At 46.6% G+C, this 26,061-nt stretch overlaps 1 protein-coding gene across 2 annotated transcripts in view; it reads right to left on the minus strand.

Annotated features, from left to right (window-relative positions):
• The window catches only part of LOC147708648 (cAMP and cAMP-inhibited cGMP 3',5'-cyclic phosphodiesterase 10A), a 1,277,009-nt gene that overhangs the window by 47,170 nt on the left and 1,203,778 nt on the right, over nucleotides 1–26,061 (minus strand). For both annotated transcript variants that reach the window (XM_086927318.1, XM_086927317.1), the window contains exon 21: nucleotides 21,661–21,749. In XM_086927318.1, coding sequence (XP_086783444.1) covers nucleotides 21,661–21,749 — 89 coding nt within the window. The remainder of the gene's footprint in view (nucleotides 1–21,660; nucleotides 21,750–26,061) is intronic.

Consider the following 26,061-nt stretch of genomic DNA (forward strand, 5'->3'; position numbering starts at 1 on the left):
AGCAGGTACATATTACCATCAACTTTTAGTTGATGTTAATTATCGTTTCCTAAATGCACAATTGGCATTTAGGAAAGGCTACATGCATCAGCATTAGGGAATCGCGCTAATCGCACATAATTGCGATCACAAATTGTGAATGCCAAAACCTACATGCATAGGAAAAGGCCTTTATCCATTCCCAAAGGGGAAAAGGCTAGATGCATGTGCCCCAATGCCTTTTATTTATGTGTTAATTATCAAAACAGATAAATAAAAGGCATTATCATTTACAATGCCAATAGCTTTAACTCTCGCAAATGCGAGACCCATTGCATTGCAACTGCTTGTTTTTAGTATTCTCTCTCTTCTTTCTGATATAAAACTTGCCTGGCCTGGTTTTATTAAATGGGACATCAAATTGTTCAATTTCATGGCCAGGATATCTGTAAATATCTTAGAGTCTATACTTGAGAGAGAAATGGGGTGGTGCAAGGTGCATTCTTCCAGATCTTTAGCAGCACCAGAATGCAGGCTTCAGCCATTCAAGTGAGAGAAAATCATCATTAATTCAAAAATATGATACAATTTATTAACAGTGCAGATTAGCCCTGGCAAGACTGATTAACGAAAGAGGAGACTATTTGTCTGGTCCAGCTTGAAAGTCATTTAAACAATGTATTCTTGCCATGAAAGATGGTAGAAAATATTGTTGACCACCTTGGTTGACAAGTGGCATCAGTGGCAGGACTCGAATAAGCATAAAGCCTACTTTTTTTCTTTCTGGCTTAGTACTGTCCTTTCCCCCAAACAATCCAGTTAAAGAGTGAGTAGGTCTCGCATTAATTAAGTTTGAGCTATTGGCATTGCTAAATATTGCAACACCAATTGCAACCAACGTCTATAAATTGTAGGTCAAAACAATGTGTGTTTTTTTTGTAGCAATGGTGGCATGCTGCGCTTTAGATGAATATGTTTAAAAGTAAAGTGCGCCATACTGCGATTGCTACAATAGTTAATTGTGGATGCGTTAACAATTGATGTGTGCACTGATGGGTGGTGGTGTGTGTGCCTGTAGAAATTGTGCACTGATGACTGGTGGTGTGTGTGGCTGGCGGTGTGTGTGCCTGGTGGAAGTGTGCACTGCCGGCTGGTGGTGCGTGTGCCTGGTGGAAGTGTGTACTGCTGGCTGGTGGTGTGTGTGCCTGGTGGAAGCGTGCACGAACAGCTGGTGGTGTGTGTGCGCCTGGTGAAAGCGTGCACTGATGGCTGGTGGTGTGTACCTGGTGAAAGCGTGCCCTGACGGCTGGTGGTGTGTGTGCCTGGTGAAAGCGTGCACTGACGGCTGGTGGTGTGTGTGTGCCTGGTGAAAGCGTGCACTGATGGCTGGTGGTGTGTGTGTGCCTGGTGAACGCGTGCACTGACTTCTGGTGGTGTGTGCCTGGTGGAAGCGTGCACTGATGGCTGGTGGTGTTTGTGCCCGGTGAAAGCGTGCACTGACGACTGGTGTTGTTTGTGCCTGGTGAAAGCGTGCACTGACGACTGATGGTGTCTGTGCCTGGTGAAAGTGTGCACGGATGGTGTGGTTGTGTGTGTGGTTGTGTGTGTGTGTTTGTGTGTGTGTGTTTGTGTGTGTGTGTGTTTGTGTGTGTGTGGTTGTGTGTGTATGTGTATGTGTGGTTGTGTGTGTGGTTGGTTGTGTGTGTGGTTGGTTGGGTGTGTGGTTGTGTGTGTATGGTTGTATGTGTGCTTGGTTGTGTGTGTGGTTGTGTGTGTTGCTGTGTGTGGTTGTGTGTGTGGTTGTGTGAGGTTGTGTGTGAGGTTGTGTGTGTAAGGTTGTGTGTGTGAGGTTGTGTGTGAGGTTGTGTGTGAGGTTGTGTGTGTGAGGTTGTGTGTGTGAGGTTGTGTGTGTGAGGTTGTGTGTGTGAGGTTGCGTGTGTGAGGTTGCGTGTGTGAGGTTGCGTGTGTGAGGTTGCGTGTGTGAGGTTGCGTGTGTGAGGTTGCGTGTGTGCTGTTTGTTGTGTGTGTGGTTGTGTGTGGGTGCGGTTGTGTGTGTGTGGTTGTATGTGTGCTTGTATGTGTGGCTGTGGTTGTGTGTGTCACTGTGTGTGGTTGTATGTGTGTGGTTGTGTGTGCTGTTGTGTGTGTGTGGTTGTGTGTGTGGTTGTGTGTGTGGTTGTGTGTGTGGTTGTGTGTGGATGGGTGTGGCGGTGTGTGGTTGTGTGTGTGGTTGTGCGTGTGTTTATGTGTGTGGTTGTATGTGTGGTTGTATGTGTGGTTGTATGTGTGGTTGTGTGTGTCACTGTGTGTGGTTGTATGTGTGGTTGTATGTGTGGTTCTGTGTGAGGTGTGTGTGCTGTTTGTTGTGTGTGTGGTTGTGTGTGGGTGCGGTTGTGTGTGTGTGGTTGTATTTGTGCTTGTATGTGTGGCTGTGGTTGTGTGTGTCACTGTGTGTGGTTGTATGTGTGGTTGTATGTGTGGTTCTGTGTGAGGTTGTGTGTGTGTGGTTGTGTGTGCTGTTGTGTGTGTGTGGTGTGTGTGTGTGGTGTGTGTGTGTGGTTGTGTGTGGATGGGTGTGGCGGTGTGTGGTTGTGTGTGTGTGGTTGTGCGTGTGTTTATGTGTGTGATTGTATGTGTGGTTGTTTGTGTGGTTGTGGTTGTGTGTGTGTGTGTGTGTGTGGTGTGTGTGTGTGTGTGTGTGTGTGTGTGTGTGTGTGGTTGTACTCACGAAAATACTGTGACTATTCACGTCAGTGTTTCGGTATCCTAGAAACCGCAGTGAAGGTGTTCAGATTAGGCACTGTCACGCTCGTGAATGCCTTACCACATGCATAGCAGAAGTCAAAAGTGCTTCGGCACTGCACACTGCCACCACCACGCCACCAGTGCTGGAGGCCTGAAAGGGAGCAAAGGGGTCCTTGTATCATACCACAGTCAAGCTAAAAGCACCAGTGAAGGTCTTACTGTAAACAGCAGGAGTCAATGGTGCTTCGGCACTGCACACCACGCACTACCCCCCACCACGCCACCAGTGCTGGAGGCCTGTAAGGTAGCAAGAGGTCCTTGTATCATAATAAAAGCATCAATGAATGACTTACCGTACATAGCAGGAATCAATGGTGCTTCGGCACTACACATCAAAGAAAGAGAGAGAATGCATGTGTGCGTGAGTGACTGTGTGTGAGGGCGAGAGAGAAAGTGCGTGTGCATGGGTGTGTGTATGTCTGTGTGTGAGAGCGCGAGAGAGAGCGTGCATGTGTGGGTGCATGCGTGTGAGAGAGCGAGAGCGCGCATGTGTCCGTGCATGGGTGTGTGTGAAAGAGAGAGAGAGTGCATGTGTTTGTGCGTGTGTGTGTGAGTGAGAGAATGTGTGTGTGTGCGTGGCTGTGTGTGTGAGAGAGAGCGTGCATGTGAGTGAGAGGGGGGAGAGAGAAAGAAAGCAGAGAGCCTGCTTGTGTGAGTATGCGTGTGTGTGAGTGCGAGAGAGCGTGCCTGTGCTGTGAGAAAGAGAGAGCGTGCATGTGTGCGTGCCTGTGTGTGTGTGTGTGTGTGTGTGTGTGTGTGTGTGTGAGAGAGAGAGAGAGGAGGAGAGGGAGACACAGAGAGAGCGTGCATGTGTGCGTGCATGCATGTGTGAGAGAGGGAGAGAGAGCGCTTGTGTGCGTGAAAGAGTGAGAGTTGATGCTGCACGGCAGAGCATGTTTGGGGATCCCACAGCAACCCTCGAACCCCTCTAGGCATTTATTTCGTGGAAAACATGAATATGAGTCCAACTCGATGTTTGTAGGCGTGTGTAGGGCACCCTGCCATCCCAGAACAGTAGACTGAATGTTAACTCTGATACCGGTACGAGGAGCAGATACCAAATGTTATTCACGTATTTATTAATGGAGTTTTATGAAGCGCATGTTATTAAGGTGACTTCTGCGTAGTTCGTGGTAATTATGGCACAGAATCTGGTCTGACCACAAGCTACAGAAGGATGCGAGTTCCACTAAGCCCTCTGTGCCCTAAATGGGTTATTAACCCCGGTCCCAAATTAATGTAACTGTTTTTGAAAGTTAAGAACGTACACAAAATCAAAGGGCTGGCCAAGAAGGGAGGGGGGAATAAGAGGAGCCAAAGGAAACAGACAACAAACAGTAAGGTCAGTGCATTTAAATGCAGATTTTGGCTAGCATCTCATCTCATTAACAAGGAACTCTCAGAACTTCGATTTCGACAGTGAATGCTACATCACACTTAAGGCGGTGTAAGGTCTCTGAGTGCATACTAGTGCAAGGTGAACTTTAAAAAACAACAACGTGTTTGCTTTTGTCAGTGCTTGTTTATTATTTCCTTTCAGTTGAAAGAAGCAACTTTTTTCCAACTAATGCCGGGTTTAAAACGTCTTAACTGAGTTGTGACACTGATGTGCTGTGAAATCACTTATCCACGACTCTTAACGGAAGTGCCGATTAATCATACTCATGACAGCACCCAAATGTTTTAGCATCCGGTGGTCGTGGTAAACCACTAAAAACACACTATTTGATGGGTGATTATGAAATAGACAAGGTGCTGTCATTCTTCATTCAGTTGCACGGGGGAGGAACAGACTGCAGGGGATTCGAATCTCAAACACATGCATTTAGGCGATGCTCCTAAGGAACAGGACCTATGCTTAATCCACCCTATGTGAAGTTAAAAGATACAAAGGTGCCCCCCACCCCACGTCCTGTTTGCATTTGAGAAGCACCTCGTCCGTCTGCCTGTCTTGGGTTTGATTGATGTACTGGCTCGAGATTAGATGCACAGCTGACGCTCCAAAGATAATTGTTTGCCTCTCTGTCAATCATATGGAAAATAGGCCGGCAACGCGTTCTCTGTAGTTTGGAGTGCAGAAGTGATTTAAAGCGGATAGAAGATGTGTACAGTGCATTAGAAAAGATGCTCGAACAGTACCATCTCTCCTCGCCACAAAACTTACCTGGGTTATTCAATGTGGTTTTAAATTAGCGTTCGTATAGCGCTTGAAACTATTGGTGTGGCGCCGCCACAAAACCTACGTCTGTTACTCACGGTGTTTGTAAATTAGCATTCGTATAGCGCTTCAAACAACTGGCGTGGCTCAGCCACAAAACCTACCTCTGTTACTCACGGTGTTTGTAAATTAGCATTCGTATAGCGCTTGAAACTACAGGCGTGGCTCCGCCACAAAAGCTAGCAGTGTTATTCAAGGTGTTTGTAAATTAGCATTCGAATAGCGCTTGAAACTATGGGCGTGGCTCCGCTACAAAAGCTAGCTCTGTTATTGAAGGTGTTTGCAAATTAGTGTTCGTATAGCGCTTCATACTTTAGAGCACTGTGCTGTTGAGGCTATCCAGGCTCTATTTATGCTTTGGTGTACTGACTATGGAACGCTTTGAGTGTTGTGTGTGTGTGTGTGGGGGGGATGTGGCTCCTATTGTATCACTGCAGGAGTGTTGCGCTTTGACACGAGTATGGCTCAGTAGGGTGCCAGAAGGAAGTTTGGATCATAGTGATGACATATTGTATTTGTAGGCACAAATACCCACTTGGGTGTCCACCTGGTGAAGTCCGTAACCAGTGGTCACTCTTTCACCTCCGCTAAGTAGACTGGTGACTGACACTGAGAGGCATCCGAAAAATAAGTAAGCTGGGGTACATGGCAGGAAGGACACAGGTGAATTTTGCCAGTGGAAGTCGTAAGAGGGCAGAAGAAGGAGCTGGGCAGCAATGTAGCTCAGTGGTAGAAAAGCAGAGAAGAGGAAATCTTGAAAGGAAGAGCGCAGATTAAAAGGCTTCCAATAACAAGGAAAAGTGACGTGGCCACGCGCCCGCCCGTGAAAGTGATTGCGAACAAAGACAAAGACAGATGGCGGCGCGATCGCGATCAAGCGAGAACTAAAAACAGGGAAGATGGAGGTTAAGTCTGAGGGCCGTACAGAGCTGTGATCTACGTCTCTCTGTCCAAAATGTTTAAAAAGCACATGAGTTTAGGTCTCCATCATCCATCAAAATGTGCAAGTGGGAGAACGTCATTGTTTTTTTCTTTCCATTAAAAAGGCTAATGAAGAAAAAAAAAAGATTCATAACATGTTCAATAGCTCTGTAAAGCTATGGTGCATTAGGAGGATATGCGTTTTCGAAATACTTTTTTTTCAATTTAATTCGCACATACAGTGTAGCTTATTCGTTCACAGTTTACATAGCATGTCATATTTATGCATATACATACATTAATAATTTCCATTGGTTCGCGCAGCAAGGTCTAGTGGTTAACTCTTCATTGCCCCACATTTCAGTGACAAAAACCCAGCATGGTTTACAGTACGTCATTTGTCATTACATTACGTTACACATGGAAATTATCCCACAAACCATACCCCCTGCGCTTAGTGGCTAAGAAAACAAGGCAGCGCTGGGAGGGGGGCTGGGCACGAAGGAAGGAGAAATGTGAGTCACGGCGGCAGTGAAGTGTGAAGCAGATCCCTTTGAAGCTCTCAGAGGCAGGAGCAAATGGTAAGGGGAGGAGAAATGCTGCTGGGGTGAATGCCTGAGGCCAAATCCGGATCGTAAAAAGTCAGCTTTGTGGATGGACGGCATTAGGTCTCTCTACGAGACCTTAAGTAGGATACCTGGAAAAATATAATTAGAGTCAACTCTTTCATTCGTTCTTCAATGAATGATAAACAAAGTGCCAAAGTGTTGCACTGGTTATTCTCCATAGTAATATTAAATGAGGGTTGGGTGTCATCATCCGCTATGCTCTCAACAGGCTACAGGTAAACACTGAAAATCCAAGTTTACAACTGTGAGGCCTGAAACACCTTACACAAAAGCATGACTAAGGTGGGAATGTATTGACCATTTTGAACATCTGCTCACACTTTTCCAGAAGACTCATGGACCATAGGTTGGAGGGCCAGTAAAATGAGAAAATGTCACAGGAAACTTAAATACCTCCACTTTATATACAAAGTAACTATCATTCGTTCAACACATCCAGCAATATATTCCAGATATGAAGCAGAGATGCTTTGGTGCTGTGGTCGAAATCACATTGATATAGGTCATTTCAATTTTTAGAGGCGGTCTTGGAATTGGATTGTTACTAACTCTTTTGAAGCAGGCTTTTTCAAAAGTAGTTTATTCACAGGTTTTGGTACGTTTGAGGGACAAAGCATTTTGCACAAATACTCTGAAGATGGAAATGACCATAGGCATAAACAAATTGGGAAAACTCTACCAGCACCCACATGGATGCACGGATTCTGTGGGTGTTACTGCAGTCACCAAAGTAACTGTTTCCTCCAATGATTCATTGGGTTCAGACCTGCGCACTCCACAGAGGCAGTCATACTCTCTGTTATGGAGGAATTGCGCAGAGGGGCCGACGCTAACATCTGTCAGGCCCTGGTGCTTCTGGATTTGTCGGCCGCCTTTGACACGGTCGACCATGGTATCCTTGTCGACCGTGTCAGAGAGGCCGGCATCCAGGGCACCGCTCTTGACTGGATCCACTCTTTCCTGTCTAACCGCCAACAAGCAGTCAGACTGTCCCAATTCTCAGCAGACCAGGTCGGGCTGACTTGCGGTGTCCCGCAGGGTTCCTCCTTGTCCCCACTCCTTTTTAATTTATACCTGGCTCCCCTGATCCGCTCTTTCCGTAGGTTGAATGTCACAGCGTTTAACTACGCGGATGACATTCAACTGGTCTTTACCATCGACCCCTCGGATGAATCAATCTCCACTTTTCAAACTACCCTCTGTTTCATTAGTGAATGGATGAGCTCAAACCACCTTAAGCTCAACCCCGACAAGACCGAGCTGGTTCTTGTCGGGGGGGGGGGGGGGGGGGGGGCCTCTAATCCTTGGCAACCCTCTTTCTGGCCGGCAAGTCTGGGCAGTCCCCCTTGCCCAGTGAATTCAGCTAAAAGCTTGGGGGTTATCATAAGTAGCGATCTTTCTATGAAACCCCAGATCAGCGCGGTAGTGTCTTCCAGCCACTTTCAGCTCAGGAAGATTCGTAAAATCTCCCGCCTCCTCACCACCGAGGCCCTCACCCTGGCCCTGTTAGCGCTAGTCATTTCAAGACTCGACTACGCAAACACGCTTTACGTAGGCATCCCTGACTACCAAGCCAAGAGACTCCAGCTGATTCAAAATCAGGCCGCCCGCCTTATCTTCCGCCAACCCAGACATCAACATGTTCGCCCTCTTCTAAAAAGTCTTCACTGGCTGCCGGTCACCGCGCGCTGCAAGTTTAAATTAGGCTGCATAATTTTCAAATCCCTTGCAGGCGGAGGCCCCTCTTTCATTTCTTCTCTCCTTCACCCATATGCCCCGTCACGCAACCTTCGCTCGTCTCAGTTGGCTTTGCTATCAGTCCCGAGATTTAAGAGGAAGAAACACGGTGGCCTTAGGTTTTCATTTTTAGCTCCTTCTTTCTGGAACGCCCTTCCCCTCCCTCTAAGGCTGTCCTCCCCTTATACTAGGTTCAGATCCCTCCTCAAAACCTTTTTGTTTACTGAGGCCTACAATTAGTCTTGTCCCTCACTTTTTCTCTGCTCCCTCAGCACAAGCGCCAAGAAACCTTCAGGTGTTAGTCGCGCTATATACATTTTTTTAACATAACATAACATTCAGGTAAACAATTGAGGCTGAATGAATGGCGAATTCTTTAAGTAGCATCTGAGACTGCCTAGGGCTTAATAACTAAGATGCTGCTTCTTCATGCTTTACATTGCCCTCATAAGGACCTTGATCTACCAGAAATATTTCTTGGTAGCTTTGATTGCTTTATTGTAAGACTGCACAAGTAGCCTACATTTGATTTTCTATCATACAACTGTATTTCCTCCACTGCACATTTTGTTTCTTATACTTACATTTCTGATGATAATCTTCTTGTGTCTACACGTTCTGAGATTCTTTAAAATAGCTAAGGGGTGAAGAGCGGTGGTACAAACCCCAATTAAGTGATAAGAAGTATCAGTAGTGTTTTGGTATTAAAAGGAAAAATGATCTTTTGGTCACAAATAAGATGTGCATGCAGGATTGCTGATGACATTTATCAAATACCAGTTAAGAAGCTTTACTGAAGCAGCTAATTAATCTAAATCTTTGGATCCCATACCCAATAATCCAGTGTATTGCTGTAACACCAGTCTTGGAGCAAAATATTTGTTTAGAGCTTGGATCCGAGCTCTGAATCAACGGGTTTATTTCTGCAACTCAATTGTAAGAAAATGCAGGTAGTTTATCAAAGGAAATCAAATAATGCAGGTAAAATTTAGAATATTCTAAGACTGTGATACTAAGTACAAATTAATGTTTGTTAAATAAAAATAGAGACAAGCCATACAGACATCTAAACCAGAAACTGCCTGATGTTAAACATCAGCAGCTGTTGAGCATGGAACAGAGTCCAGCCAATTGGACGACCGTATTGGGCCTTTCTATACTACAGGTAGATCTCAAAAGAGCAATCAAGGCCAAGTGAGACTCTGGTGTCACCGGAAAATATGGGTTTAGTACCAGCTCCCTTTCTGCGGTGTCTACTGTTTTTGATGCTGGCCAAGCAAATACAAACTTTGTGTAGGAGCAAACTACAGAGGAATGGTCAAATTGAAAAAAATTAAAGTTATCCTCAAGAACCATAAAATCATTCCCTGGGTATACACATCTGTTTCTAAAAGAACTACAATGACAAGGTATGGTCAAATATATTCAGTATTTTCTGTCCTCTTTCTCTTGGTGTCTTCATCTCAAGTCTTGATTTACATGACTTCTGCCAAAATGTTCCAGTAAATTTCGGACCGGGGCTGAAAGTTCAGGGATGATCATATGTGGAAACAATGTTAGGCAAACTCGGATAAAAAGAGAAATTACTTACTCTGAGGAGACTTGTCAAGAAGCTATTGCCATTGGAACATTCTACATTGACATCAGTGACTTCTTAGCGGGGACCAAAATAAAAATGTATTAGTTTTGAAGCTCCTGCTCCCTGTGATCATAGGATCTGGCTGACACTGCACAGATGCAAAAGAGCCTCCCTATACTGTAAGCCAACAGAGAATTTGACCTTAGCTCTATTTTTCTTGCACAGTTTCTCTTTTTTTTACACAAATATATGCATACATATATGCTAATTTCCATCATCATCAATTTACAAATTCCTTTTCCACCATAGTAAATTAGGTAGAAGATGTTTTCTGGTCTTTGCCACAACCCACTCCCACCTCCCCACGGAAGTGCTTACCTCCCCAATCTTAGGCTTACCCCCTAAGTGCAGTGTTGCTGTAAAATTCAATACAAAAAAAAATCATTTGTCTCAGTCTCTGTTATACTTTTATTTGGAACCTGATCTTGGCACCCTCTAAGGATAAGTTGCTTACCTGTAATCCTAGTATACACACATATACAATTTTTTCACTCATCAATGCAGCCCCTCTAAGAGAGGCTAAACAATGTAACAATAAATAACTGCTCTTGAAATAACATACTATAGACCACAGGGGGGCAATTATTACTTTAACTTCTTTTAATGAGTAGACTTAAAATAATCTGCAAAAGAGCAGGCATTGATAGTCTGCCGGCTGCATTTTAAACCAATAGTATAGAAAAGGAAAGCAGTTGTAACACAAAACTGGCACCGTGCTTTAAGGCAGCCATGACCTCCAGCTTCCCATCATGCCTCAGGGATGACCGTTAGGTCAGTTGTTCTTTGCGGAGACCTGAGGGCTAGGACACAAATATATAGCTTACCAGAAGTTTCATTTGCCTGGGGAGGCGGGTGGGTTGCTTATGATCCAGGGTGGGCCCGTACTCTAATTTCTGACCTTTTTCTTCACTAGGCAGTACCTTGAAAATACCCCTTGACCTTGATGTGATATGGGAACTTCCTCAATGTCTGATTTTTGCAGGAGGGTGGATACTTCCTGCTGTAGTATGCGCATCTGGTGGCACGTAGCTTTTATTGACGGGATTGTGGGGGGGACGATGCCGAAAACGTAGAGGACCCATTCTGCAGCGTAGTTAACGCCCATTGGTCTTTTGTGATGTTGCGCCACTCTTCTAGGTGATTGGCCATACTCCTACGCCCCCCCCCCCAACTGAAGTGGGAAACAGTGATGGGAAGCAGACACTCATTGCTTCAATAGAGTTTTTGCTGAGGCAGCAGATTGACGAAGGGCTCCTCTCCCTCTAGGATCAGGACGTCCCCGATAGTGGGATTTCGATTGGCTCTGCTGAAGTTTGTGCCTCTGCCACTGAGGGGTTTGGAACCTCTGATGGAAGGAAAGTCGATCGTGTGGCCTGTATCGGCGCCTGAACTCGTCCTTTCTTTCAAGCCCTACCGTCTTTAGGGTATCAAGCTCCAACTTCATCCTCGACATCTCATCTGTGTGAGTGTCAAACAAGGAGGATCCTGAGAAAGGGAGATTGCTGCTGCAACAGAAGATCCTCCCAAAAAGGCAGTCGGATCAGGGGATCGATCACCATGCTGAGTAGCTCAGGATACCAGTATCTTCGTGCCCAATCCGGAGCCACAAGGATGACTTGGGCCCATTCACGCCAAATCTTCTTCAGCACTTTGGGCAGAAGTGGTATAGGCGGAAAGGCTTACAACAGACCGCAGCTCCACTCGCTACGAATAGGGTTGCCGAGCGAGTGCCGCCTTGGAAATTCCAAAGCGCAGAACTGATGACATTGCGTGTTCTCTTCAGTGGCGAATCAATCAAACCAAGGCTCTCCCCACTCCAGAAAGAGACCTTGCGCCACGTCCGAGTTTAGACACCATTCGAGATCCATCATGCACCAGCGGCTGAGTTTGTCCGCCCTGACGTGCAGAGAACCTGCCAGGTGTTGAACCACCAAGGTAATGCCTTGATGCTCCAGCCATGTCCAGAGGCGCAGAGCCTCTTGACATAGGGTCCATAACCCCACACCGCCCTGTTTGTTGCAATACCACATGGCGGTGGTGTTGTCTGTGAATACCTGTACTACATTTCCCCAGACAGAGGGAAGGAATGCCTTCGGATCACCAGAAGCTCCAAAAGATTGATATGGAACCGGGACTCCACCGGAGACCAGAGGCCTCTGACTTCTGCCTCTCCCAAGTGGCCGCCCCATCCCAGGAGGGGCACATCCGTCACCTCTGTGTGCTACGGTTGGGAAGGGAGAGGGATCTGCCATTGACCCAATCGCGATTCGTGAGCCACCACTGCAATTGTCGTGCAGTGCCCACCGAGATCTGCACATGATAGGACTGGTTACCCTGATGCTGTGCCTACTAGAACTTCAGGTCCCACTGCAGAGCCCACATATGCCATCTGGAATGTTGCACTAGCAGGATGCAGGAGGCCATGAGACCCTGGAGCCGGAGGGTTATCCTGACTGAAACCCGGGATAGAGGCTGAAAGATCGGAATCATAGCCTGAAAATCCTGGACAGCTGCTTGGGAGTATAAACCAGAAACTGTGTTGATTCCTGAACCGCTCTGATGAAGGGGATCTTCTGAAAGGGACTCAGGTGTGACTTCGGCACGTTGATGGAGAACCCCAGCAAATGCAGGAGGTCGGCCGTAGTCTGGAGGTGAAAAACGACTGCCTGGGGCGAGCCCGCCTTCAACAACCAGCTGTCGAGATAGGGGAAGACTGGAACCCCTAATCTGAGCAGATGAGCAGCGACCCCCGTCATCACTTTTGTGAACACCCGAGGGACACTGGTAAGGCCGAAGGGGAGCATGGCAAACTGAAAATGCTCTTGGCCTACCGTGAACCGCAGGTAACACAGGTGGGCCGGCAGGACAGGGATATGAAAATATGCATCTTGCAAGTTCAACACTACCATCCAGGGTCGAGGGCAACCAAGACCTGAGCCAGAGTCAACATCTTGAACTTCTCCTTCCGGAGGAAGCGATTGACGTTCCTGAGGTCCAAGATGGGGCACATGCCCCCTTTCTCCTTCTTGGGGACCAGAAAGTAGTGGGATTAACAACCACATCCTACTTCTTGCCCAGGAACTCGCTCGATGGCCCTCTTGGCCAAGAGGACTGCGACTTCCTGTTGGTAGAATCGCAAGGTTATCCCCCAACAAGCGTTGGAACTGAGGTGGCATGGCTGGGGAGGCAGACTCGAGGGGGAGGGAGTAGCCCCTTCGGACGATTTGGAGCACCCACCTGTCCGAGGTGACAGAATGCCAGAGGGGGAGGTGATTTTGAATCCTGCCGCCCACTGGCGTGGGTGCACCCCAAAGCTCGGACTAGGAAGGCTTTGAGGCGGATGCTGCGGAAGCGGAGGTGGACTGACCCGCACGCTGGCCCCCTGTCCCGCCGCGGCATCCACCACGCCCGAGTTGAGGTTGGTTCTGCGCAGACTTCTGGCTAAACGAACGTGTTGGGGCGCCCCTTCCGAGGCCACGAAAAGCAGACATGTCCGGGCGCGTGGTGGAGAGACCCAAGGACTTGGCCGTAGCCCGAGAGTCCTTAAAACGCTCCAGCGCACTGTCTGCCTTATTGCCAAACAGGCGAGTACTATCAAAGGGCATGTCCATGAGGGAATTCTGAACATCCCCTGAAAACCCAATGGAGTGCAACCAGGTGTGGCGACGGATGGCCACTGTTGTGGTGATCGCCCTACCGAGTGAGTCCGTGGTGTCCAGCCCACAACTGATGGCTAACTTTGCTGCCTCCTTCCCCTCAGCAACAGCTTGGGAAAGTACTGCCCCAACCTCCTCCGGACACTGAGGCAGCGTCTGCACCACTGTGTCCCAAACAGTGGTTAGAGTAGCGGCCCAAGAGGCATGCGGTGCTCACCGACCGCAGCCCCAAGCTGGCAGACATCGTATGGCGACAGGACCTACAGGATTAAAATTTTTAGGCATCCCTAAGTGGCACCAGGAGTCAAAGACTCAAAAAGAAATAGAGACAAAAGTCTCAAAAAAGTTAGTCAAAAAGTGACTAGGGTACGTGCTCTAACCGGATCTGTGCTTGCTGGCGCGGAAAAAGAAAGTACTGATGTCAGCGTGCATGGGTAGCACCTAAGTAGTCTCCTTGAAGTCATCTCGGCGCATATGACACCAGCGATGGATGTGGAGCAGCACAACGCCACCTTCCGAGGCGCAGGGGTACTGCTGACTAAAAACTTTCCGGATCCAGTCTGATGACTGAGGATATTCTAAGTTAAGGAATCTATCACCGACGTGTCTCTTTCAGATTACAAATAAAATGTGTGTCAGACATGGCCTTCTTGTCACAGGAGGGGCAAGGTTCAAAAAGAGATGGCATTATGACAAAAAAACAATCACTTTCTGTCAAAAAAATGGTTGCACCTCACTCTAAAACCTAAAAGGGGTCGAGTGAAAGGTATAAAACCGCAATAAAGTAGAGAATTATTTGACAAAACAGTCAAAAAGTTAGATCTGTGAATTCCAGGGTCCTGAATAAAGGAGCCGGAAAGAACAAGTGAAATAACTGTCAACCCTGAGGCATGATGGGAAGCTGGAGGTCATGGCTGCCTTAAAGGCAAGGTGCCAGTTTTTTGTGTTACAATTGCTTTCATTTTCTATATTGTTTTTTTTCAATGTAGCGGGTAGGCTAACAATGCCTGCTCTATTGCAGATTATTTTAAGCCTACTCATTAAATGGAGTTCAAGTAATAATTGCTCTTCTGTGGTCTATATTCTAAAGTATGTTAATGCAAAAGCAGTTATTTATTGTTACATTGTTCAGCCTCCCTTATAGGGGCTGCATTGATGTATGAAAAAATGATATATGTTTAGATATATATATATATATATATATATATATATATACATATATATATACACATGGTTTCATAATTTATTTATTACTTCCGGGGTCCCCGCGCATGGGCGGGAATATTCAGTGCTTATGACTATTAATGAGGATCCCCTGGAAGAGACAACCATGAAATCATCACAAGTGTGCAAGCACACTACAATAACCTAATAATTGTCTTGCACTTTTAAGCTACTGACAAGATTACATGTTAGTAATAAAAGCTTCAAATGGGAGTGATAAACACATCTTTTAAGTGGTGTGATGGGGCATGTAGTGCACTTCTACGATTTGTGTGATCCCTTAACCACTTGGACGCTAAGGGAATCAGGTCCATTTAATGAGATTTCCATTGAAATGAATGGGCAGTGCATGACGAGTTACCCTTGTCATTAGCATTGAAGAGGTTAACCTCTTTCAAAGTGACACACCCTCTTACAGACCCGCGTTTCTTCATGACCAGATTAAAAGTGGTTGTCGTGGTGTTTGGATAGAATTAAACGGTTGTCACTCTGCATAGTTTAGTGAGCCGTGGATAGTACTTTAATGGGAAACGTGGGTATAGTTTTTTTTAACATAGACCCTTTTACATATTTTTCGCTTGGCACATGAAAATCTGGAAATGTTACTTTCAAGAACAGGTGCAATCTATTCCAATATGATCAGAAAGTTGCCTATGATTTCAGAAATTCTATTATTTTTACGTGGATATTGTAAAATAATCACTTTGTTGTATACAAAAGCCATTCAGATAAACATCAGCAAGGGTAATGTTTGTGGCTTTATTGAAAAAGTTACTTATTTACAGTAAAGCTTTCTGGTGCAGACTTTACCTAGCAGTAGATTCCTCACCTTTTGAAAATTTCCCAGGCGTCTATACTGGATCCAAAATATTGTCAGCAGTACCGCTGAGCGCCGGTAGGTGAAGCCTTGCAGTACACCAAGGCCGTTCTGGAAACAACATGCGGAGCCTAATAAGGTTCCACTCTCACATGCTGATGGTCAGTTGCTTTCAGAGATTATCCGCACCTCCAGACACAGAGCCGCAAAAGCAAATTGTCATGACCATTAAGCAGATTTTTAAACTTTGAATCTTATGAACGGGTAGAGTCCAATCACAGAACGGGGAGGATGGAAGGGTCATTGAGGAATCTGTGGCTAGACAGTGCCTCTACCGGAGTCTGCATTACTAAAGGTAAGTAACTTGTTCTTCTGATCGAGACTTCTAGCTGCAGACTCCACACCTTTAGACGGCATGGATACCAAAGCAGTACCTAACTGGAGGTGAGCTGAGAATGGACTAAAACCAGGAAGTCCTGTACAACTCAGCAGGTAAAACGCCTTTCTCGACGAACTTGAACTATGCAGACAATTGTGCTTTGTGAAAGCATCCTTTTGATAGCCCTCTGGCCAAAGGAGCTTGCACTCCCTAATGCAAAATGGAAAGATGGTCCTCTGTCAGTTGTTGGGGTGAGGGTGGAAGGTGGAGAAAAAAGAGGAGAGTATAACCCTTTCGAAAATTTGCAGGGCCTACCTGTCTGATGCTATGGCCTGCAATACTGGCAAGCATTTGTTTCGGAACCGGCCTTCCACAAGGTGGCAATGATCCAGTAAGGACATGGTTAAGGGATTTTTCATGTGGGGCTAAACGGCCTATAGTAGACTGGGCAACCCGTGAACTTTAGCCACGGAGGCAAAGGGCACCACACCTGCGAAACTGTTGGGCGTCATGCTTGGATTTTATTTGCTGGTGGTATGGGGGTACCTCTGCCAAAACCGGAAAAGTATCAGTAGTGCTTACGCAGCTGGAGAGGTGGGAGCAGATAAGGCCAAGGAACGTGTCCTGGTCCTGCTCTCCCTGAACCACTCGAAAGCAGATTCTGTCTTGCCCCAAATAGGTGAGTCCCATCGAACCGCATGCTAATGAGGGAAGAGTGGACACTGCCTGAAAACCGGTTGACCACAATCAGGTGTGGCGACAAATGGCAACACTAGTGTCGATGGTCCACCTGATGGAATCTATGGTTTACAAGCCACAACAAATCGTGACCTCAGCAGCAGGCCTGCCATCCTGAATAACCTGGGCAAAGACATGTCGGAGATCTTCAGGGACACCTGGGAGGACTTGCTTCACCGAGCTACAAAGGGCATGGAATGCTTCTCAGCAGACCGTTATCATTTACTGACCTGAGAACTAAGCTGATGAATGAAAATATTCGTTTGCCAAAGGTTTCAACACCTTTTGACACTGTCTGAGGAGTTGGGCACATGTTGGGATTGGCCTTACTTGCAGAAGCTTACACCACTAGATTTTCAGGTGAAGGGCGCTGAGAGAGAAAAGAGGGATCACCCAGTGCAGGAAAAGGGTATCACGAAATCTGGCGGTTGTCTGTATTATGCCACAGCAAGGTTTGGCCCATGCACCATTAAGGTGTCGGTTAAGGCTTCATTAAATTACAGGAGGTGCCATGAAGAGGTTTGCTCTGGCTGCAGAACTTTAGCCAGTAAGTTAATCTTTCCCTCCAAGGTGGGGAGTTGTAGTTCAAGGCCTTCAGCCACTATCCGGACTACCATGATGAAGGAAGTGGACTCCCATGTGGCTGGTCCAGGGGGTGGGGTTTCAGAGGTATCAAGACCACTAGTCTCCTGCAAGTCATTATACCAAGTATCAGCTTGATAGGTTGAGCGAACTCATCGGGCAGATCATAATGATCCGTCTGCGCCAAAAAGAGAATGTAAGGTGTGCTGTGCTTGGAGAGTTTGCAGTCTGATCAAAGGAACTGTAGCTGAGCGCTGAATTAACGAAGGTTGGACCAACACCATCTCGGAGTTAGACAGGAATATGGGAAGTTCCTTGTCCGGTGTCAATGGATTAGGTAACAGAGTTGAAGTCCCAAGTACTGGTGTGCACCTCGGCGCTGAAGGTGGGGTCCAGAGAAGGGCCAGAGGTGCTGTAACGGACCTTGAGGGCCCAACTGCTGCCAAGGGTGAACCTGTCAGCAGTACTTCAGGTGGAAGGCATCTTGGTTCCTTTCGGCCTGAAGGTTTGCCAACGGAAGTCAGTAGGGAGCCAAAGAAAGGGAGCATAGCTGCACAGAATGCACCGATCTATTGCGGAGTGGCAGAAGGTAGAAAAATGTTTGCTGTAATGGAATCAGTTGTGCGGAATCACCGCTAAAGTCGGTTCTCCCCGGGAGCGAGATCTAGAGCCATGGTGCCACCCCTACGCCTGAGACTAATGTGAGTTATGATTTTTTTATGTTTCATTTTAAACCTATTGGATGACTTGGATCATAACTAAGACTCGCAAGATTGGCTTTATTGACTCCTGGAGCAGGAACCGGACTGGGACCAAACCTTGGATCTGGATTTAGAATGGTCTCGGCAAGGAATCTTATTGTGCTTGGTGATTTAAAGTTTCATCTCGCAGCCCTAGATGGCCCTCCGGTTTATTGACATGCAATCTCTGCAGGCCTGAAGATGATCGGTTACAGACATTTGTTTGCAACTCTTACTACAGAGCTTAAAACCTGGTTGTTTTAGGGGACACTCCTGTACACACTGTTGGAGATTTAGAAAAAATATTGAGGTAAAGGGTCTTTGATAGACGAGAGGAAGATGCGGATCTGTGCAAGGAGGCGGGGAAAGAAAGGAACTGATGTTACTGATCAGGAGTGATACCTACATAGACTCTGCACATCATTCCTGGTGCGGAACGGTGTGGGTGCAAAGCCACACAGTGTCAACTACTGGAGCGCAGAGTACTAATGAAAAGTATCTAGTCTGGCGCCTGGGGAATATTAAAAAAGTGAGGAATCTTTATGATGGCCGCCTGATTCCTCAGCTCCGCCGACCCTCTCGCCTCTATCCCGTTTTCCGCCCTATCCTGTTGTCTATCCTGTAAACGAGTGGCGGTTGCGGAAACGGGAGGCGAACCCGGATCTACCGATGTCCTTCCCTGCTCGATCCCGGCAGCGAGAGTGCCAAGACGCCCCCGCCTCCTCCTGGCGCTGCGCGGCTGTGCCGGGTCTTTGTTCTCTGGCTGGCCGGCCCTGCTTACAACAACGGCGGCCATTACAGGCGGATCGGAATCAGCCGATTACGCGTGGCAGGCGCGTCTTGTACCCTGCATCTTGCTTCACCGCTTCATTGGCTTTGGGCACCGCCGCTGCGGGGGAAACATTGTATTGTGTCCTCAGCCCGGGGACGGCTTGCCTGATACTTTGTTTCTTGGCGAGTAGTGCTGGGCGCCATCTTACAGCTTGCATTTCTCTCCTGTGACGGCGGCCCCTGGGCTGCTCTTGAAGACGCGGACGTCTGCCAACGCTACATCGACACTGTGTGGCCATGGAGTGTGCTTCCCTTGTGCCCCCGGTCGGGCTGTGCCATGGTATATGTCGGCGTGGTGACCAGCTGACTGTGGAGGGTGATGGCGGCCGACTCCCGGGACGGTGCTGCATCTGTTCGCCTTGTGTGCAGAGGAATGCTGTGTCCTCTCTCCCAGATACTCCGGTGCTGATTCGTGACATTTTGGGAGCCCTAGGTATTCTGAGAGCGGCTTTCGGTACTGCTGCCCGTGAATTGGGGGACCGGCTAGATGGGATTTTATCTACAGCACCCTTGCCTGACCACGGACGCCTCTGGGAGCAGGACACTGTGCCACACCTTGCTTCTGCCTTCTGTTCCTCCTCCCCGGTTGCTATTGACACACTGGGGGTGCGAAACCCTACTACTGCTGAGAGGCCGGCTGTTACATCCTCGGGGAGGCTTGCAGTTACTGGAGCTGCGATGTGGCTGGAGAAAAATGTCCAGGTGCCACGTTTAGCGACTCCTCGCGGGGTTACTGGCATGACTTGCTCCCCTATCCTGGAGTGGTTTCTATTGACTGGGCTCGCCGATTTTGGAGGTTCACTGATGGGCGTTTCCTCTTCCTGTACCACTGTTATCTACATTGCTGTGTGTCGGATGGACTTGGATGGACACCCCCCCGCTCGGATGTGGTCACTTTGCTCGCTCGCCTCTTCCAAGATGTCTACCATGAGGCTTGACTATGTCGCTGCTTCGCATCGCAGGGGGCAAGGTTGAGGGTGTCTCCTCTTATGTTCGGACTGTTTTCGCTTGTATTGCTGGGATGCTGATGGACTGCCGGGGATATTGAATATGGGTATTGTATTGGTGGCGGGGTCTGGGAACGGGCGGCCGGAGTGGTATGTGCTGGTAGTTTTTGCTGTATCTCTGTGGCCCTCCTCCGGTCTTCTGTGTATTACGTTATTTCTTTTCTTTTCTTTTTCCCTTTTCTGTTCTAAATATCGGGTTTGATTTCTGGGCGACAGGCACACTGCTGGGGGGGGGTAGGCCATAGCCTCTGCATGCGTGCAGGGTGGGGATTTTGTTTAGTTTCAGTTTCTATGGGCCTTCATTTCCTTCTTTTCTTGGTTTCTCTTACTTTTCCCCTTTTTCTTTGGGTCAGGCGGGTGTTTAGGGGTAGCGCGGCGTATTCTCTCTGCTGCTTATGCTGTTATTATCGTGGATTTGGGAGTACTGAGTCCGTGGGGCGGGCGATGGCCAGCATGTACTGTTTGATTGTGCTACTATCCTGATGCGTATTATTTTCTGCTGCTTTTTCAATTATTCTGCCTCGTTCTGTTGCAATTCGCTGGTTCGTTGCCTGCCATGTGCTCTCGGTGGATTGACCGCGTCTGATCCTTCTTATCTACAAAATTTAAAATTAACCTAATTCCTCCTGTACCCGACGGTCCCTCTTTCCATATACCACGTCCTGGACACTTTTTGCATTTCGTTGTTTGGGACTGCTGGGCTGCTCTATCCTTACTTTTTGTGCTATCAATTGTTTTCGAGGCCGGCCCGTGTGGTTGTGGGCCCGTAACTTTATTCTTCTGATGCACAATGAAGGTTTCAAAAATTAAAAAAAAAAAAAAAAAATAGTGAGGAATCCACGGCTAGAAGTCTCTGTCACAATGTATAGATCATCAATGCACCGTTTTTATCATCCTGCCAGAAGCACCACATTCTGACTCACCCATGAATAGGCCAGTCTTGTTCTGGCCCAAATGCTCTACCGAGTGCACAAGTGCATCAAATTTAGACATTGTCATGGGTAGGCCAACCTTCCTTATTATTCGAATTACCATTCTTTCAACCTTGTATTTTATTTGTACTTCTTGAGTGTTATTTCACCAGAAACATAAGGATTGGTTCACATGCGTCATGGGGATTGTCAGAACTATGCTTAACTGAAATTTAGATTACGTTACAATTGTTAAGCAAATTCCCAAAATGACACCACTTTACATAACTATGCACCAATTGCTGTAAAAAAATGTACAGCAAAGCAAAGTTTAGAGAGAACAGAATGTGACTGATTGTCTGTGGTGCTTTGTTTAAATGGATTGTCACGCAAGGAAGCATTTTGTGCTCAAATATAGTGCAAAATATGGTTGCCCTTCTCACAATTACGCGTAAATGCATATCTGTTTCTGAAAGTTTGAGCAATTACGCAAAAGCAAAATACAAAAAGTGTGCAAAACCCTAGTCATAATTTCCTCACAAGAAGGTCCAAATACATTTCTCAATGTGTTTTTTGTAGTAATCAGTAAGCAAAGTTAATTTTCAAGGAAAATGGGAGCTTTAATGCAATTACACAGAAAACTACACAAAGGAAATTTACATATGCAGAAGAAAAGCATATCTAGCATTTTAATTAAATTTCCTGTAGTGTTCGTGGATCAGACTCGCGTGTTACAGCGCTGTGGTGTCTTTGAGCACACAACATGGATCATAATTTACTTCAGAACCAGTCCCGAAATAGAAATGTAAACACAAATTGTGAGGTGGGAAGAGTCGCCGATGCTTACCTGCATGCCTGGAGGAGAGGCCGTGCAGGAGGAAAGATCTGTGTGAGGGTTGTGTAGCAGGGAATGGCAACTGCATTGTAGAAACCAATCTGTAAGAAGACACACATTGTAAGTATAATTCAGCAGGGTTATGCAGAACAATAAAATAAAAGCACATCTCACTTTGATGGTATTTTCATGTTTGATTTTAATGTTGTTGCAGCATTTATGCCTCACCACCGTAATGCGTCACAACGTCCTCCGTGAATTTAAAAGAAAAATACACTGATAAAGTCTTAAATATGTGTGCAAGCGAGGAGGCCCTTGAACAAGTACAGAAGTGCAGATAAAACCACTAAGGTCGTCAATTCCATGTTGAAGACACAAGAGGAGTGCATGAAAACAGTCTAGACCACCGAGAATCATTCCATGCAGCATTCAAACCCATCGTTTTCCACCCACTGTGCCACTCTAGTCAGAGGCCCACCTTATTCAAATAAGTAGTGAGCATGGCCCTCATGGGAAAAGTCTATCCCGAACTGCCAGGCGAGGCGCCGCCCAGATGGGAACACAAGCACCCCCAATGGGTTTCTGCCTTATTAGGCCTCATCAACGAGGTACAATTTGGATTCTGTGGCACGGTGAGCAAGGGAAACCTGTCTGGGCATACTCATGGCCACTTAGGGCGTTATATCACACAATGTAATTACCTATGAAACATGGACTAGAATGTAGCCCAGAGTAATTACCAGTGGTTGCGATGAATTCAAGCATTCCACCCATCACTTTTTTGTTTATATCAGTTTGAAGTCCTATATGCAATAATTATGCCGAAAAATGGGCCGGTGCTGACTATGTTTTTGGACTCCAGCTGGCACTTACGGAAGAGGCCCAAATAGATCAAAATTGTCTGAGGTTGCTTATCTTCGTGTTTAGAGGGGACCTGGCCTGGTAGTTGGCGCTGGACTGTTCTTACTGGAGTAGGACCAAGACTGATTTGCATTTGGCTGGCTCCTGTCTTAGATGGTGTGGTGGCCACAAGAACGCTTAAAGTACTCCACTAATCACTTTGTTTACTTCAGAACGGTATACCCCCAACATATCTAGTAATTACAGGCACATTTCACTGCTTCCATGTTTCATCAAGGTTCTTAAAAAACATAAGCTATTCTTGACCATGTACAATCAGGTTTTATAGCCTCCTATCGCATAGTGTAGGCCCGTGTTATAATTGCGTGCATGCTTCACCAGATAGCACACCCACGGACTGTGCAGCCTTGATTCTTTGAGATCTATTTGCCAACCTATACACTATGCCTCACAGGGTACTATTTACTAGGGTTAGTAGGATGGATTTTAGAGATCTGACATAAAATTAGCTCTCATTCTATCTTTGAAGAACAGAAACAGTGGAAACAACTGGTGAAAATAGCACCCTCCTTTTCAGAAGCAAACCAGAGAAACATTGTAGAGTACAGCAGGGTTCTTCCTTGAGCCATAAACTTTTAAATATCTGTGTGGCTCAGCTGACACGTCCTTTTGGCTACATCTTCATGATATACCGAGATAACATTTAATTTATCTGGACTGACTATGGAATACAAACAAGAACATTTCAGATGTTGTCTCTCAACGGTGAACAAGTGGATGCATAACAACGTTCTAAACTTAACTTGGACAAGACCAAGATGCTTGTGATTGGAAAATCCTAAATGGAATGGACCTCTAGTTGGTGGTCAGTTGAGCTGGGACCACCCCCAACTCCCAGTACAACAGTAAAGAATTTGTGTTTACACATTGACAATAGGCTTTTGCTTAACTCTCGGGTAAACAAGGTTGTACCAATCTGTTTCTTTCTACTCAAAATACATTAACAAAAATCTATTTTGCTTCAGCAATAATGTTTGAAGTAAGTCTTATTTGCTGATAATTTCCAGGCTTGACTATTTCAACAGTCTTTTTGTTTAAGCTAGTAAAAACATAGTCAGAAATTACAAATGATTCAGACCCCCCCCCCCATTCTCCTGACCTTTGGATTACAAAGAGAAACGCATGCCACTCCTTAAAGACGTCTTCTTCCTTTCCTTCCTGTTAAAAAGCTGATTTTATTTAAGGCTCTCTCTGAACAGTCCTCAAATATCGCCAAGCCACATTTCTTGAAGGTCTGGTCCTCGAACCAGGATTTGGTCATTCCCCATTATAAAAAAAAAATTCAGCTGGTGTCCAAGACTTCTGCTTTATGACTCCCAACCACTGAAATTACATTTTTTCTCTCAAGTAAAACAATTGGCATTTTTTGCAACTTAGGTAGGGTAAGTTGATAATAGATAATGCGGATAATTTACATGCTAGTTACCTTTGGTACAGCTCTTGCAGGTGGACATTCTAACGAACTCCAGATTCTTCACCTTCATAATATACCCAGGCACCACACTGGATTTGAAGATTTAACAGCAATGCTCCTGTGCAACAGTAGTTGGTTTCATATGACTTGGCACTAACGTTGCTCTGTTATGTGAGGGACGAGCTGGGCCACATAAGCGTCAATCCTGATTGCTGATGTCAGTTTCTTTCTGGACTCTGTCTGCGCCCAGAGATGTGAAGTCCAGCTATAATCAGCTATACCAGTGTGCAGATTCCAATTTAAGGACCTTTTGATATTGGAAAGGAGATCATAACAGAGAACAGGAATGAGGAAGGGCAGTGAGGAATCTGTAGTTAGATAGAATATTCACCCAAAAGAGTGTTACTGGAGATAAGTAACTTGTACTTCTGATGGATACCCTAAATTGAGGGTTCCTCATCTTTTGTATAGATACCAAAGTCGTACCTCCCAACATGGTAGGTCCGAAAACAAGGGCTGACTGCCAACGGTCTGTGGCCAATGGGTACCTGCCTGTTTACTGGAGGATAAGAACAAGGCTTATTCCAGGTGCCAGTCATGGTCTTATTAAATGGGAGTTAATGTTCTGATTAAGTTCGTCAGGTTGTACAACGTCTTTTAGAACATTGGTTTTGACCTGCATGGTAGGCAACTGCATGTCTAAAACCTCCACCACGCATCTCATCACCCGGGGCAAGAAGGCACTCTTCTGTAGGTGGCCCAGGATGAGATCACAAGGAGTGTCCAACGCACTGGCCTCCTGTAAGTCAAGATCTAGATTGTCATCCATGTAATGTTGGGGGAAATACACCCTCTCTTCACCATTATCATCTCCAAAGGGAGGTTGGCTCTGGTCATTGTCCAAACCGAAACGTTTTGGAGGGCGGTGATCCGGAACCAAGATAAAGGTATGGTTCTGTCGGAATCAGAATGGACTGGAGCTGCGTGCATTAGTATGGTGACAAGATGAGACCTCACCCGAGATGGATTTAGCTTGGACTGAAAAAGGACAACAAGAGTAGGGTCATTCTCTGGCACCTGTGGCGTAGATTCCAGCATCGATGACACAGGGACCGACCTGGATCTTGGTGGCAAACTAGAAGTACGAGTTACTTACCTTCGGTAATGATGTATCTGGTAGAGACGATTCTAGCCACAGATTCCTTCACATAGAATTATCCCCAGGCGTGAGACTGGATCCGGCAACTTTTTGCGTAGCATCCCTGCGTGCCGGGGGGACGGCATCATGCGTCGCCCGCTTACGTGATGTCAGCGAGGTCACACAAGTCCCACCCCGGTACGCCTACGTCAGTTTTCTTGGGAGAACTTTTGCGCACCACAACGCGAAGCCATCAGACAACTGTGGGAGTAAGGGAACTGTGTGCGAAAGAGCGGAAAAATTGGAAAAAGGAATGGTGACAAACGCCATAAGGAGCAGTGTCAACCCTGCAGTACCCAAAGGCAGGGAAGAAGAAAGAACAGAGCGCAGCCCTGAGCAGCCACCCTGTCAGCATGTAGACAGACCCCCTTGAGACAAGGGACACAAGCAAAATGTCACAACAACATGTAGCAGGGCCATGAGCCCAACCAAGAATAACGATGGGGCACCAGTTCCAAGACAAACAGGGAACCACAACCTCCAAAGCGACCCTAGCACAGAGTGCGACAATCCCCCAAGGGGCAAAGGGCAAGGCACGACTAGGTGACCGAAACTCAGAGGTTAGCAGAGGCCCCAGGACCCTTAGTAACCAAAAGGGAGGGAGGGAACGAGAGGAAATGCAAGCCTCCAACCTGGAACAGCCAGAAGAGAGGGGCACTGTAGTACCCCAAGATCCATCCTCCAAAGCACCAATAGAGGAGGAAGTAACGAGAAACATGACAAAACAGACTGTCAAAAGAACAGAATGCACCCACCGGAGACATAGCCACCCCCAGGAGGGGAGTGCAGAAGACCAAACGAAAGGTCCTCGCAGAACGGGGAGGAAGGGCGGGGCGTGACGGAATCTGCGGCTAGAATCGTCTCTACCAGATACATCATT

The sequence above is a fragment of the Lissotriton vulgaris genome, chromosome 6 (assembly GCF_964263255.1).
Source record: "Lissotriton vulgaris chromosome 6, aLisVul1.2, whole genome shotgun sequence".
In the NCBI taxonomy this organism is placed as follows: domain Eukaryota; kingdom Metazoa; phylum Chordata; class Amphibia; order Caudata; family Salamandridae; genus Lissotriton; species Lissotriton vulgaris.